Here is a 12982-nt window from a genome sequence, read left to right on the forward strand (position 1 = left end):
TGCGAGGCCCTCAGACTTTTGCTAGGTCCTGCAGGGCGCCCCGAGGTGAGCTCAAGGGACGACATTATAGAGAGAACCTGTAGTTGCAAGGCCCTTGGGCTCTCGCTAGGTCCTGCAGGACGCCCCGAGGCGAGCTCAAGGGGCGACTTTATAGATAGAACCTGTATTTGCGAGGCCTCGAGGCGAACTCAAGGGGCAACTCTATAGATTTATCGGCATATAACTCGTGCCGCCAGGGCATCCAAAGTGCGTCGAGCCCACTAGGGCATTTCAGAGATGCCTTGGAAAAGTCTGGAAGGATAACTTCATTAATTTACACAGTCTGAAAAAAGAAAGCGCTAACCTAGAGAGGCTAAGGTCCTTTCTTGGAGAAGTAATTTACATCTCGAGTCGCCAGTCCCGGGCCGATGAGAGTGCGGTCTCTTCCCGATCCCTTGGAGCCAGTGTGGTGTTAACGCATAGGATGCACAGATGGGGCATTGATGGTGTCCACGCTGGGACGACTATCGTCGGGCCCATCAGATGGCTTCGAAGTCTGTCCGTCGAGCTCTACCCTGTCGGTCGGTCCACCGACGAACCGGCTTAGCAGGCCTTGGCGGATGATCACTCAATCTAATCATGGAGCTGGTAATAATCCTCCGTGTCGTGATCGTGGTCCCTATGGAAGCGGCAGTATTTATCCAAACGCTTCTATGACTTGGACGGTCGCATCTTCGGCGGAGATCGGAGGTAGTCGCAACCCTCAATTTCCATGAGGATCTCGATCCGAAAGGACATGAGAGGAGTATACTCCTTAAAACTTCGAAGGAAGACATGCCTTTCGGACCTTCGAGAGGACCTGCTCCTCGATCGATAGCGCTCCTCGCAGAGTTCCGCAGCCCGATCCCGAAGCATCTGGATTTGCCGCTCCGCTTCCTCGACTTTTCTGTTGAGTTCGACGATTGATGAAGCTCCAGCCAGATGAAGGGTTTGAATAACCACGGAAAGAGCTTAGATTTGCTGAGCGAGCAGATAAAACTGCTTTGGCTGGATCTAAGAAATTTGGTCTGCTGGTACATGCGGTGCAGGGAGTGGACTTTGGAGGGAGCAGTCGGGAGTTGGTTTCGGGCTGCTCGATGCGTTTGAGGCTCCCTGGCTCATTATCCTTATGGTCACGACTCAGGCCCTTCCTTTAGCGCCAGAAATGTTGTGGTTCAAATTTGGCCCGAGGGTGACCACGCCAGTGGAGTCGAGGGAGCCACCGATGGTTGGAGAAAGAAGATGGGGGCCACCTCCTGCGCGGCGGCGACGACGGACCTGCACAAAGCCTCACCGGTGTTTCTGGTGAGGACCCTCCGACGATCAAGTTAGAATGGGGTAAATTTGATCCAGCCAAAAAAGTCTCTTAGAAGTTATCTGACCGGGCTATTTATAGCCCCAATGGAGAGGTTCAGGTGGCAGAGGTACTGTCCGCCCTTATCATTTGAGGGGGCATGGCTCTGAGCCGAATGGCGTGCAACTAAGGCTGGTCAGCAGCATGTGGTGCTGTCCGTTCTCGAGAACGGTAAGGTGTTGACAGTCGTCGCAGGGTATAGCCAGAGTAGTCATGGTGCTATTGAAGGCCAGCTATCGAAACGTGGCACGGTAGCGTTGTAATGTACGGCCACATAGGAGGGCGTGGGTGCACACATGGGTGCAGTTGTTGGCAAGGCCGAACCCGTTGAGAGGTCGCATCATGCGTTTGGCGAGGTCGGCTAGACGAGTGTTGAGGGTAGCTCGGTTCTCCGAATTCTGAGGTATGCTCGGTGGAGCGTCCCGAGCTCAAGGGTCGGGGCGTATTACTGAAGCGGTCGCCCCAATCTTGGTCGGGGCGAGTCAGCGAATATTGGAGGTCAATGCAGCTTTTGGCAGAGTCCGGAGCCGGGATGATTCTGAGCTGGACCGAGGATTCAACCGGTCGGTGTTGGCGTTTATTGGGCCAAAACTGGGCAGCCCTTTTAGCTCTGAGCTGGATGATCCATTTCGCCCCCCATCACTAATGAGTTAGGATGGTCTCTACTTGGGCCTACTTGAGCCATATGTACTCAATTTCGGCCTCTTGATTATTCTAATCGGAACAATTTGTCAAATATGCCAATCTAAAATTGTTTGGGAATATTAGACATAATATGAATACTTGCCGATCTAAAATTGCTTGGCTTGCCTTTCTGCCCCTGCATGACAAAAAATATTAATCATCTTCTCGTTCATTGTCGAATGCTTGCTTGCCGATTCAAAGCACAACTGACTTTATAAAAGCAATAAATCTTCAAGAAGGCACTTTAAGCTTTAGACAAACATGGAGGATAAGGGTTATAAAAGGTGTTATGCACCTGTGTTTTCCACTTTTGATGTACTTTTGTTAACCAAAACTGCAAGTTTGGAGGTAGGATGTTAATATCCTTTAGACACGGTTTATGAGGTTATGTATGGTGTTTTAAGATTACCATTGCTTGCAAATAGTTATAAATAACTGATTCGATCGGAGAGAAAGAAGATTTTCTTCAACCCATTCAACTCGAATCTCTCAAAAAAAAATTAGAAGAAGGTGGAAGGAATTGCGAAAGTAGATTCAAGTTCTTTTTTCTTTCATTGATTATCCACACCCTAAAACTGAGATGTATAGCTCCTATTTATAATACTAGCGAGGATCATCCTTTTCACAATTGGAATTAGATTCCTCTACTATTTCAAATGGGACCAAGTATCCTACAATAAATATGACTAATAGAAAAATTCTCGAAAAAGTTAAAATTTAAAAGTATTTAAAAAAAAGCTAAAATTTTTGAGGATGTACATCTCAACTTTTACATCAACTTTGCTTTTTGTCACTCCACTTAATTTTTCTCGGATAGAGAGCTACGTCGGTAAAAGTTTTACCCAAAAAGAAATCTTTCGGTTTGATTGGTCCATTTTGAGGCCGATGGAATTTCAACCCGATTCAACATATAATTATAGATCTCAAAAAGCTATCGAATTTCAAAAAAAAATAGTCTCAATCGGGCATCGTATGATATAACCTTCGAAAGTTTGACTTACGACTCGGCTTCCTAATATGGTGGATCTCGCTCCCAAACCCTATACATACCTGCTCGTAATGGTCAAAGTGGTACATATCGAGTCTGAGAATCTTCCTGGACCAATATTTATTATCAAATGAAAAAGTTCTAAATGTTGCAAACAAGGCTATGCTTGCGTAGCGGCAAACGACTACTAGAGGTAGAAGCTTTCAATTTCGAACCCTGGGAGGGTTTTCCAACGACAGAAAGGGCCTTGCACTCTATTTTGGGAAGCACTCCAGCTTCCAACTTTTCAAATTAAATTGGATTAAACCTAACCTATATTGATTAACATTTATAGAGTGATTTAAACATTTATGTCTGAAAAAATCCTTCATATGTGGGCTTTCAAAAATGTACCTGATGGAGGTTATTGTATGTAGACTAATATCAGCAACGCTAGATTTCTTGTTTACGAATAATACATGTTTAGGTAAATCCTAATAATCATGTCTATGACCTGTTCAGCAAATTTGAAAAGTGGATCTTATGTCCAAAATTCAATGGTGGCAAGAACTCCCAATGCTGCTCAAAATTTAAGAGAAGATTTCTTCTTTTAAACTGTGTAATGTAATTATTTGGAACAATACGACCATGTAAAACTTTAACTACTCTAGTCAAAGTCATCAGACAATTTCAGTAATAATAAAACTTAGACATATCCGTTCCCTATAGCTCTAGCATCTGGGCATATACAACTTTTATGTAAATAGATTCTCTTTGATGGGGGGGTGCGAAATGGATCGTCCAGCCCATAACAAAAGGGCCACCCAATTTCAGCCCAACAGCACCAACACCGACGAAGACGTGTCCTCGATTCGGCCCAGAATCAGCCCGACCTCGGACTTCGCGAAAGCTCCTTCAACCTCGGATATTCGCCGATGCGCCCCGGCTAAGTTCGGGGCGCCTTCTTGTTCGCTGACGTGCCCCGGCCAAGTTCAAGGTGCTCTTCTTATTCGCCGACGCGCCCCGGCCAAGTTCAGGGCGCCCTCTTTATTCGCCGACGCGCCCCTAACCGAGCTCGAGGTGCCCTTTCCAATTGCGCGCCTCGACTGAGCTCGGGACACCCTCTCCAATAAACGCTCCGACCCCTGAGCTCGAGGCACTTCGCCAGGCACACTTCAGCACCTGTCAAGCCGACCTCGCCAAATGCATGATGTGACCTCTCAACGAGTTTGGCCTTATTGATGGCCGCACCCATGTGTGTGCCCACGCCCTCCTACGTAGCCGTACATCATGACGCCACTACGCCACGCTTTGTTAGCTGGCCCACAGCAGTCCAAGGACAGCGCCATGCTACTCCAACCATACCTTGCTACGACTGTCAACGCCTTACCATTTCCAAGAACGGACTCCACCGCGTGCCACGAGCAAGCTCTGGCTGCGCGCTACTCCCTCTCATGATGGGAACGGGCCATACCTCCGTTACTTGAGTACCCCTACCGGGACTATAAAAACCTCTGACAGGTAATATTAGGGGGGATTTTTGGCTGGACCTTCTAAGCTCCATTCTAACTTGATCGTCGGAGAGCTTTTACCAGAAATATCGGTGAGGCTTTGTGCAAGTACACCATCGGCGGTGAGAGGTGGTCCCCTTTTGTCTTCCTTCGCACTCCGGTAGCTCCCCCGACTCTTCCGACGTGGTCACCCTCGGGCCAGATTTGAACCACAACACTCTTAGTGTTATGCAGGGCGTAATGTCCAATAGTGCAAAGGTTTTCTTCCCCATTATGTCATGCACATGAAAGAAACTTCATGTTTCAGTCAGTTATATGTACAAATATACTTACATCAATAAACGAAGTTGTTTTTAAAATAAAAAGAGTAAAATTAATGGAGTGATAAGATAATCACAATTAGAGAGCAACATTATGAAATTGTATATCAGATTTTATTGCATAGAATTGTAATCCACAAAATAGTAACCCTCTAAGAAACATTTACTCAGGCCTGTTATCGAGAAAGTGATGTTGTTTTAGTGGTGTGTCGGCACAAAGATGTTTTAAGTAATTTGAAAAGTTTGGGTGCCTAAAGATTCCTTATCCTTAATCACCTATTATGGTTTGTTGGCCTTTCTCCTCTAGGTTTCTTTGGTTATATCATTTATCACCTCTAACTTCATCATATGATACTTACTAAAAGCATTGGCTGCATAAAAATTTGCATAATAAGTGATGTTTTATTTAATTTTTCAGTTGAATTGTGTTACACAGAGAATTCTTTGTTACATGTGGGTTAAAAGTATATGCTTTTTCAGCATAAAATCAACCATTGAGAGATACAAGAAGGCATGTGCTGATACTTCAAATTCAGGTTCTCTTGTAGAGGTTAATTCTCAAGTAAGCAAAATTTTTCCCTTCTGATCTTATTTTTATCAATTCTTCTGCACCGTTATATGTTAACCGCTTTGCATCATAGAATTGGTAGGTGAGTTTGCCCATCTTCTGCATCAAGAAACAGCATTATCATTGGTAGACATTAATGTTTATAATTCTCTATTTTTTTCATCTTCAAATCTCTTTGTCAAATATCTTCAATTATATATCAAAATAACATGTTCATATCTATTTCTCTTTGATGGATTTGTCATCTTAGATAAGATTATTGGAATTGAACCAACAAACTTATCATATACGTATTTAATCTTCGATGTTTTTAAGAATAAATTATAGACAAAGTATGAGATGGCCTTGGTGGTTCACAAAGATTATAAGCAATGTTGTAACTATAACTTACGACTGATAAGAGTCCAGTTACGTTGGCTGATTTTTCACTCGGCAGTTAGAACGCACTACTTTCTAGATTCTAGTTGATGTTTTGTTTGTGAGCAATGTGATATACTATATGACCTTATGGTTGCAAATATCCTTGATAACCATTCAATTAAGGTTCATATAAAACTTGTATTGAAAGTTGTGTATAAGGTGCATAGATGCCTATATTTTGGTGGAGGCATTATAAGGATCATAGTTTGTAAGAATATGGAAAGCTTGGTCCCTTCTGCAAATAGTCGAAGCCTTAACAAAAAAACCAAAGTGTAAAATAAGATTATATTTCAATGATTCTTTGTGACACATCACTTCACAAATAAATGCTTTCATGGGGTATTAACAGTCTAGTATGATGAACCTTAACTAAGGTAGATGGGAATGAGGGCTAGGGAGTTAAAATTTAGGATAAATTGGGCAAAGATAGGCATGATCTAAGGTTTTGGTTAAAATTGAAAGGTGAGGATGAGGTAGGTGGGGGAATCCTTGTTTCTTAGGCAGGAAGAGCTTACCAGGTCTAATAGAAAAAACTAGGGGGGTGCCTGTGCATGCCTACAGCCTGTTATGGATGTATCAACATCACGAAATGCATACTAGAGAACATAAAAATATTGGTATCATTGGTGAGATAAAATTTATGAGGGAAAAAAAAATTGAGGTCATGGCCTTGTAAAAAAAAAAAGATGGTAGGACAAGGTTAAAATTTCAGTTTGCAGACAGCCTTGTTCTGATCTTGTATTTACTGCTAAACTGCAATGGCTGATGACAAGCATGCTTTATTAAAAGAAAATGTAAGATATGAAGGATGATGTAGAACCCTTCAGATATTGGTTATGTTATTGACCAACTAAAAAGAAATTGTACTGAACTAACAAACAATTGAAAAAAGAAAAGAAATTCTACTGAAAGGTGTCATAATATCCATGAGATTATATATTGTTCAGACAAAGTTAACAAGCTGAATTCCTAGTTCCCTACCCGGGCCAGCAGCAGTCTGAAATCCATCGATCTCAACAAAAAATCTTGTTATTATGTTGTGATTGACAAAAATATCCATTTATGGCTTCATAATTTGGTTCTTGTTTTCTTATTATTCAATTACCCCTATTGGATTTTTCTTTTAATCCTTAGACTATGAAGGACATGCCACCACGGTTTGAATCCAGGATCTCCCTGCAGTGCAAACATTAGGAGAGCGGTGCCAACCAATGGATCCAAGTCTTGTTGGCTGAGATGTGGCATTATAAATGCAAGAAATGCAACTATCTCTGGGCAGTCATCAACAGTATATTTGTGTTAGCTGTTGGAATCTATACCCCTTGTTTTTGTTTGGCATTAGGAGGTTCCTTGCAGCTTAACATCATATGGATGGCAAGTTCGATGATTTTCTTGCATTGCATCAAGCTCTTTAATTGAAGTTTGTGCTTTTAAGAAGCTAATAGTCCTTGTATCATCGAAGAAAATAGTAGATAGCTAGAGATAAATTAATGATGTAAATCAATGAATTGCAACATTGGAAATCAATAGCAGTTCACCCACATGCCTAGTTTTAAAATAAAGAGAAATGTCAACATTCAAGTTGGAAAATTTAGAGACGAACTAAGCAGAATACTGATTCCTAATTCTCTCCCACTTTCATCTCAGAATACTCCCTAATAATTCAGGTAAATATCTTCTTTATACTATATAGTCCCAGAAGAAAATAAACAAGGCATGGCTAGAGGTTTGCATGTCTACTATTTCTTATGATTTCTAGTTGCACTTCATTACAAGTACGCAAGAAAGAGAAATGAGTACATAAACACTAGCAATCCTTCTTCTTGAACAATGACCAGCTTTTATATAAAAAAAATGAAATGACTTTTAAGGTTCATCTGACTTTCTGTCCTTGGTGATGTGAATGCAGCAATATTATCAGCAAGAATCAGCAAAACTGCGCCACCAGATCCAGATATTACAAAATGCAAATCGGTAAGAACATTATCTTATAACCAATTTGAGTTATATATAAGTGGGAAAAAACTCCCCTGTTTTCTAAAGTGGAAGAAGAAAATCTCTGTCCAAACTAACGAGTGAATAAAAATAAGGTTGTTTCTAAGCAGTCGAGATGATATGGCACACGACTGCTAATTGTACACTAATTTTTCTAGGCACTTAATGGGTGATTCTCTGGGTTCTTTGACCGTGAAGGAGCTTAAGCAACTTGAAAACCGACTTGAAAGAGGCATCACAAGGATCAGATCGAAGAAGGTATTCTACATAAGATATGTTGGACCTTCCCATTCAGAAAGTATAAAGAGTATCTATAAGGAATCCATCTAAGCAACCAAAGCATGCATAATGATGCTATTAAACTATCAGTCAATTTGTTTGTGCATCGGTCGCGCAATTCTTTGAGTTATTCTGCAATCAGAAAACATTAAATTTGTTTAGAAAGATTACATGTGTGTTTATGTCTTCTCATATATTGGTCCTAACTGATCTTGTTGGATCTTACCAGCATGAGCTGTTGTTTGCAGAAATTGAGTACATGCAAAAGAGGGTAAAACTCTATACTCATCACTTCCCCATAAAAGATGGCTGTTTTCTTTTGTTTTCAGCTGTTCCCTCCTGAGTAATTTTCTTCTTTTGTTACTTCAGGAAGTGGAGCTTCAAAATGATAATATGTATCTTAGAGCTAAGGTAAGAGCAAAGGGAAGCCTTTTCTAAACGGAATGAACACAAGATTTTACATTAGCATTTGCTTTATCTTATCTAAATAAAAGAAGGGTTTAAACAAGCCTGAGATAAATGAACATTTATCTTTTTTCTTTTACATGCATGATATTCAATGCAATACTTCACTTTTATGTTTGAATCAATACTGACAGACAATGGCACATGAATTTGAATTCTTCTAATCAATTAACATAACACTTTGGTATGGCCTCAACCGCACAGCCAAAAAAAAACAATAAAAGAAAACAGCTGAAAGTGTAAAAGTTATGAATGAGATAGCAGAGGATTTCATACTTTTTCTCTGAATGAACTTGAGTTCTTCCAGCCATTAGCTGTTGCTTCACCAAACACGGTGATCAATGTTCATGCTAGATGGTCAAGCACCCAAGGCATCATCCTATCTTGACTGGTGCAAGAACTGACTTCACTACTTTCCGGTCTTCAGCATGAAGTCATTATTGAAATATTGGAGCCTTAAGGAAAGTGTATGTTTTCTTCAGATAGTTCCAAGGATCCACAGAAATTTTTTCTTTTCAAGTTTTCAGATCATGGAGAGTGTTCTAAGTAGAAGGCATAAGTAGTAATAAGTGATCTTCTATAGCCCTCAAATCTAACTATTTTGCTGTTTTATGAGCAAAAGCTAAAGTGAAGCCCTCTGAATCTTGTTAAGAGCATTAAACTCCAAGCATTGTTCACACTCCAAAAATTTAGCCCTTTTTCTAATCCTCTAATCTCTTCAGATTGCAGAGAATGAGCGAGCACAGCAACTAAGCATCATGCAAGCAGGACCTGAGTTCGATGCTCTTCCGGCATTTGATTCTAGGAACTACTACCATGTCAATATGTTGGAGGCAGAGCCCCACTACTCACACCAACAAGATCAGACAGCCCTTCATCTTGGGTATGAAGCAAAAGCTGATCCAGCAGCATAAAAAAATACTAAACTGTGTTTCCTGGCTAATGATGCTGTGTGTTTTGATCATATGATCGTCACTTAAGACTACCTATGGAGGGGTATCAGAACAGTCTTTTGGTAAACTGTCTTTGATGAAATCATATTTCATGACTTTCATCGCATGAGTTGATTGAATTACCATTATCAACCATATTAAATGCATCTTCTTGCCAAGCCACTGAGCCTTGGCAATGGCAAGAGGGTGTCCGTAAGGCAAGAGGGTGTCCATGGAGAGTATGCCCAGGACTGCATCCGCGAAATGCAGAGACTGAAGGGCAAAAGTCCCAGCACGTCAGATGAGCAATATAAGACACCCCAAGAAGTAGATAGAAATTGCATTGCCCTGAAGATGAATGGGAAAAAAAAAATCCAAACAGTAAAGGAACAAGCAGAGATAGAAAACAATCTTGTTCTGCAATTTAATAATTAGAGTACACACACAGTCATCTCTCAAAAGATATCTGCATAATACGCAATGAATCTATAGACATAAACTTCGAAGTAAGAAAACAGATACATGGATATGAATACATGGGCATGTTCTTCACGAAAGATGACCAAACAGGGGATCCAAACGATAAAAGCTTCAATGTGACAAATGAAAAATATGGAAAACTAAATATATGGAACAAGAAACTGTCATCAGCATATGAATCTGTTTTGTATGAATGAGGGATTGCTTTATGAATCCACCTTCCTGTAACGAAGAGAATGCAACCAAGGTGTCCAAGCCACCAAACAAATGACTGTTTGACTTGTGGAAAAACTTTTGGTAGTATCAAGATTGCCCATATTGGCGCATTAATATCACTGATTCAGGAAAAATAGCAGAATCAAACATATATTTATGGTCCGAAGGTGCCAAGTTACTGAGTTAGTAAATCTCTGTGTCTGTGCTAGAGACATAGGTCCAAACCCTGGCTTCACTAGGGTTTCAGGGGTTAGTCGTATCTGGTGGAGAGTTTAACCCCCTGTCGGCCTTCTTCTACCCTACACCCTACCCCACAGACACACACACAAAAATGATCATGTAAATTAATAGTGACAACAAAAAACTGTTAAGTTATCCTGAGTGACAAACAAAGGAAAGTTACTATGCATTTTCGCAAGCAGTAAAAACTAAGAGCAGATTGGTGGAAAGCTTATTAGCTATAAATATGGATATAGCTCTCACAAATTTTTAGCATTAGTAACAGTCCAGTTACAAAAAAAACTCCACTCATGGTGGGTTTTTTTCTGTTGTTGGTCAGTCATTAAAAAAAGGGCTCAAACTACAAAATTACAAATTGAAGTCAACTGAAAATGAATGAACATACATAACTTCAACGAAGCTTGAATCAGGACACATCATCTGCTTCTATCTTCACCAGTAATACTTGCAAGAACAGGTTCTGTCCCTGAAATTGTCGAACTGGTTCCAATCCCCAACAATTATCTCCCTCTGAAGTAACTTAGCTATAAATTTCATTGTTTCATGGCAATCGCTATACACTCTAAGGTTGTTCACCACTCAAATCGGGTTCTTTCCCCTTGTAGTCATAAGCCCGAAAGCAATTGCAATATTCTCAGTGTGATACAAAACCACATTCTCCTTCTCCTCATCCTCTATTTCGTAAAGTGCAGAATCTGCACTAGGCTGATACCCAGACTTCCTCAATTCCATTTCAAGCTCAACCAGAAAAGCATTTATCTGTTCAAACTGCAGGTACAAGGTATCACCAACCACAAACTCATGAACATGTTATTCACCTAGATAGAACTACATCCATGTACTTTTCGCACACCTCTTTCAATCATAATCTGCCTAACATCTCTCCACATCATCCCAGTGCTTTGACGATGCATATAAATTTGACAGAAATACATAATTAGCACCATCATTAGGATCTAACTCTAGTAGATAAGCACAAGCAGACAACAAGCTCAACATGGTGGTCACAGCAGGCCTCTTCTTCTCTACTTGCATCATCAAAACCACCATACTGTTTTTTCAGCAAAAAAAAAAAAAAAAAAAACCACCATACTGAACTCCCTATGATGAAGTAGCCTGAGATCATCATATGCCACATCACCGACTTCTTCGCCAACCCCATCCTATCGAACAACTTGCATTCCATCTCCAGCTGCCCCAACTGGATGCCCGTGAAATATTCACATGCAGCACAAATATCATACTGCCTGCTATAGCAAGAAACTGAGCACAGGTCTCGACATACTCTTTCTGTTCTCTTCGTCGGGCTAAGAATTCAAATTCATTCAAAATTAAATTATAAACACAACGATTAGCTCGTGCAGTGTTCTCTAATCCATGGGCCGAGTTCAATACTATTTGTAACAATCCAGTATCTCACCTAAAATGGCTAGCTGAAAAATATTATTTGGGTTCCTTGATTCTGTATAAGTACCCAAGATCTATTGAGCGAATAATTGGACTAAACACATGCCCGCACGGGTCTGACAATTGCAACTATTGGCAATAACATCTCTCTCAGGCATTTCTACAAACAGTTGCTCTGCAGCATTCAAGTAGCCTGTCTTAGAGCATAAATTCGAATAACCAGCGAGCAAGAACCGATCGGGAGCGTGGGCGAGTTTGATGATTTGGCAATGGAGGGCTGCAGCGGCATCGGAGGCGTTGGGGAGAGAGGGGAGGGGGAGGTGGAGGACTGGGCGGAGGATCAGAAGAGGTGGTTCCATAAAGAGAGTTGGTGGAGTTTGGGGAGGAGGCGTGGGTTGGGTCTGGGAGCAGCAAGAGATGAAGCCGAAAAGGAGGTTGGCGTCGGCGCGGAGGTCGGGATTTGTGAGGATCTGGGGCATGGATTTGTCGGAGATTTTTGAGGGATTTGGGGGATTCATTCCAGCACAAGACTTCATCAAGCAATGAAATGCATGCACTTTGGTCTTTGCAAAGAATCATGTCCATCCGGTGTGATGATATATGTATGGCAGGATTTAATCCGGGCCAAAAATTGACATGGGGCTAGCTTGAGCCTGTGCTGAAATGATTGGGTTTGATCTAGCTCCCATCAGACCGTGTCATGTGCAGGCCCAATCTGCAACCATCAAGGGCAAAGGACAGGAAAGTGATCAAGTTAAATTAGCTAGATTTGGGTCAAGCAAATTAAGATTTCTGGTACCAATTTACTTAAATCATTTTTATATGTCACTACTCCTTTATCTCTATTTCGCATTATTAGATATGTTGTGATTTTAATTCTAGTATCTATCGCAGCACTAAAGATTTTTTTTTAGCAAAGGGGATGGTAGATCCATCTACTTTTTTTTTTTTTAGGCGAACTGGCATCTCACTACATGCCGTGAGTACGTCCAGAATAATCAGAAGACAAAATACACTGGAATGCCACCAGCACATGCTCTAGGACCTCCCATGCAGCGACCCAGAATGATATACTGCAAAGGAGGCGATCCAGTCCGTCGCACTATTCGTCTTTCGAAAAATATGT

At 41.1% G+C, this 12982-nt stretch overlaps 1 protein-coding gene across 2 annotated transcripts in view; it reads left to right on the top strand.

The window, feature by feature from the left end:
- LOC120112144 (agamous-like MADS-box protein AGL11) overlaps positions 1 to 9640 on the top strand; it is a 40155-nt gene extending 30515 nt beyond the window's left edge. For both annotated transcript variants that reach the window (XM_039130810.1, XM_039130811.1), the window contains exons 3-8: positions 5335 to 5416; positions 7752 to 7816; positions 7996 to 8095; positions 8346 to 8387; positions 8486 to 8527; positions 9304 to 9640. In XM_039130810.1, the coding sequence (XP_038986738.1) occupies positions 5335 to 5416; positions 7752 to 7816; positions 7996 to 8095; positions 8346 to 8387; positions 8486 to 8527; positions 9304 to 9495 (523 nt within the window). In that variant the 3' untranslated portion in view covers positions 9496 to 9640. The remainder of the gene's footprint in view (positions 1 to 5334; positions 5417 to 7751; positions 7817 to 7995; positions 8096 to 8345; positions 8388 to 8485; positions 8528 to 9303) is intronic.
- Positions 9641 to 12982: the final 3342 nt, after the last annotated feature.

Source organism: Phoenix dactylifera, chromosome 10 (assembly GCF_009389715.1).
Source record: "Phoenix dactylifera cultivar Barhee BC4 chromosome 10, palm_55x_up_171113_PBpolish2nd_filt_p, whole genome shotgun sequence".
Taxonomy (NCBI): Eukaryota; Viridiplantae; Streptophyta; class Magnoliopsida; order Arecales; family Arecaceae; genus Phoenix; species Phoenix dactylifera.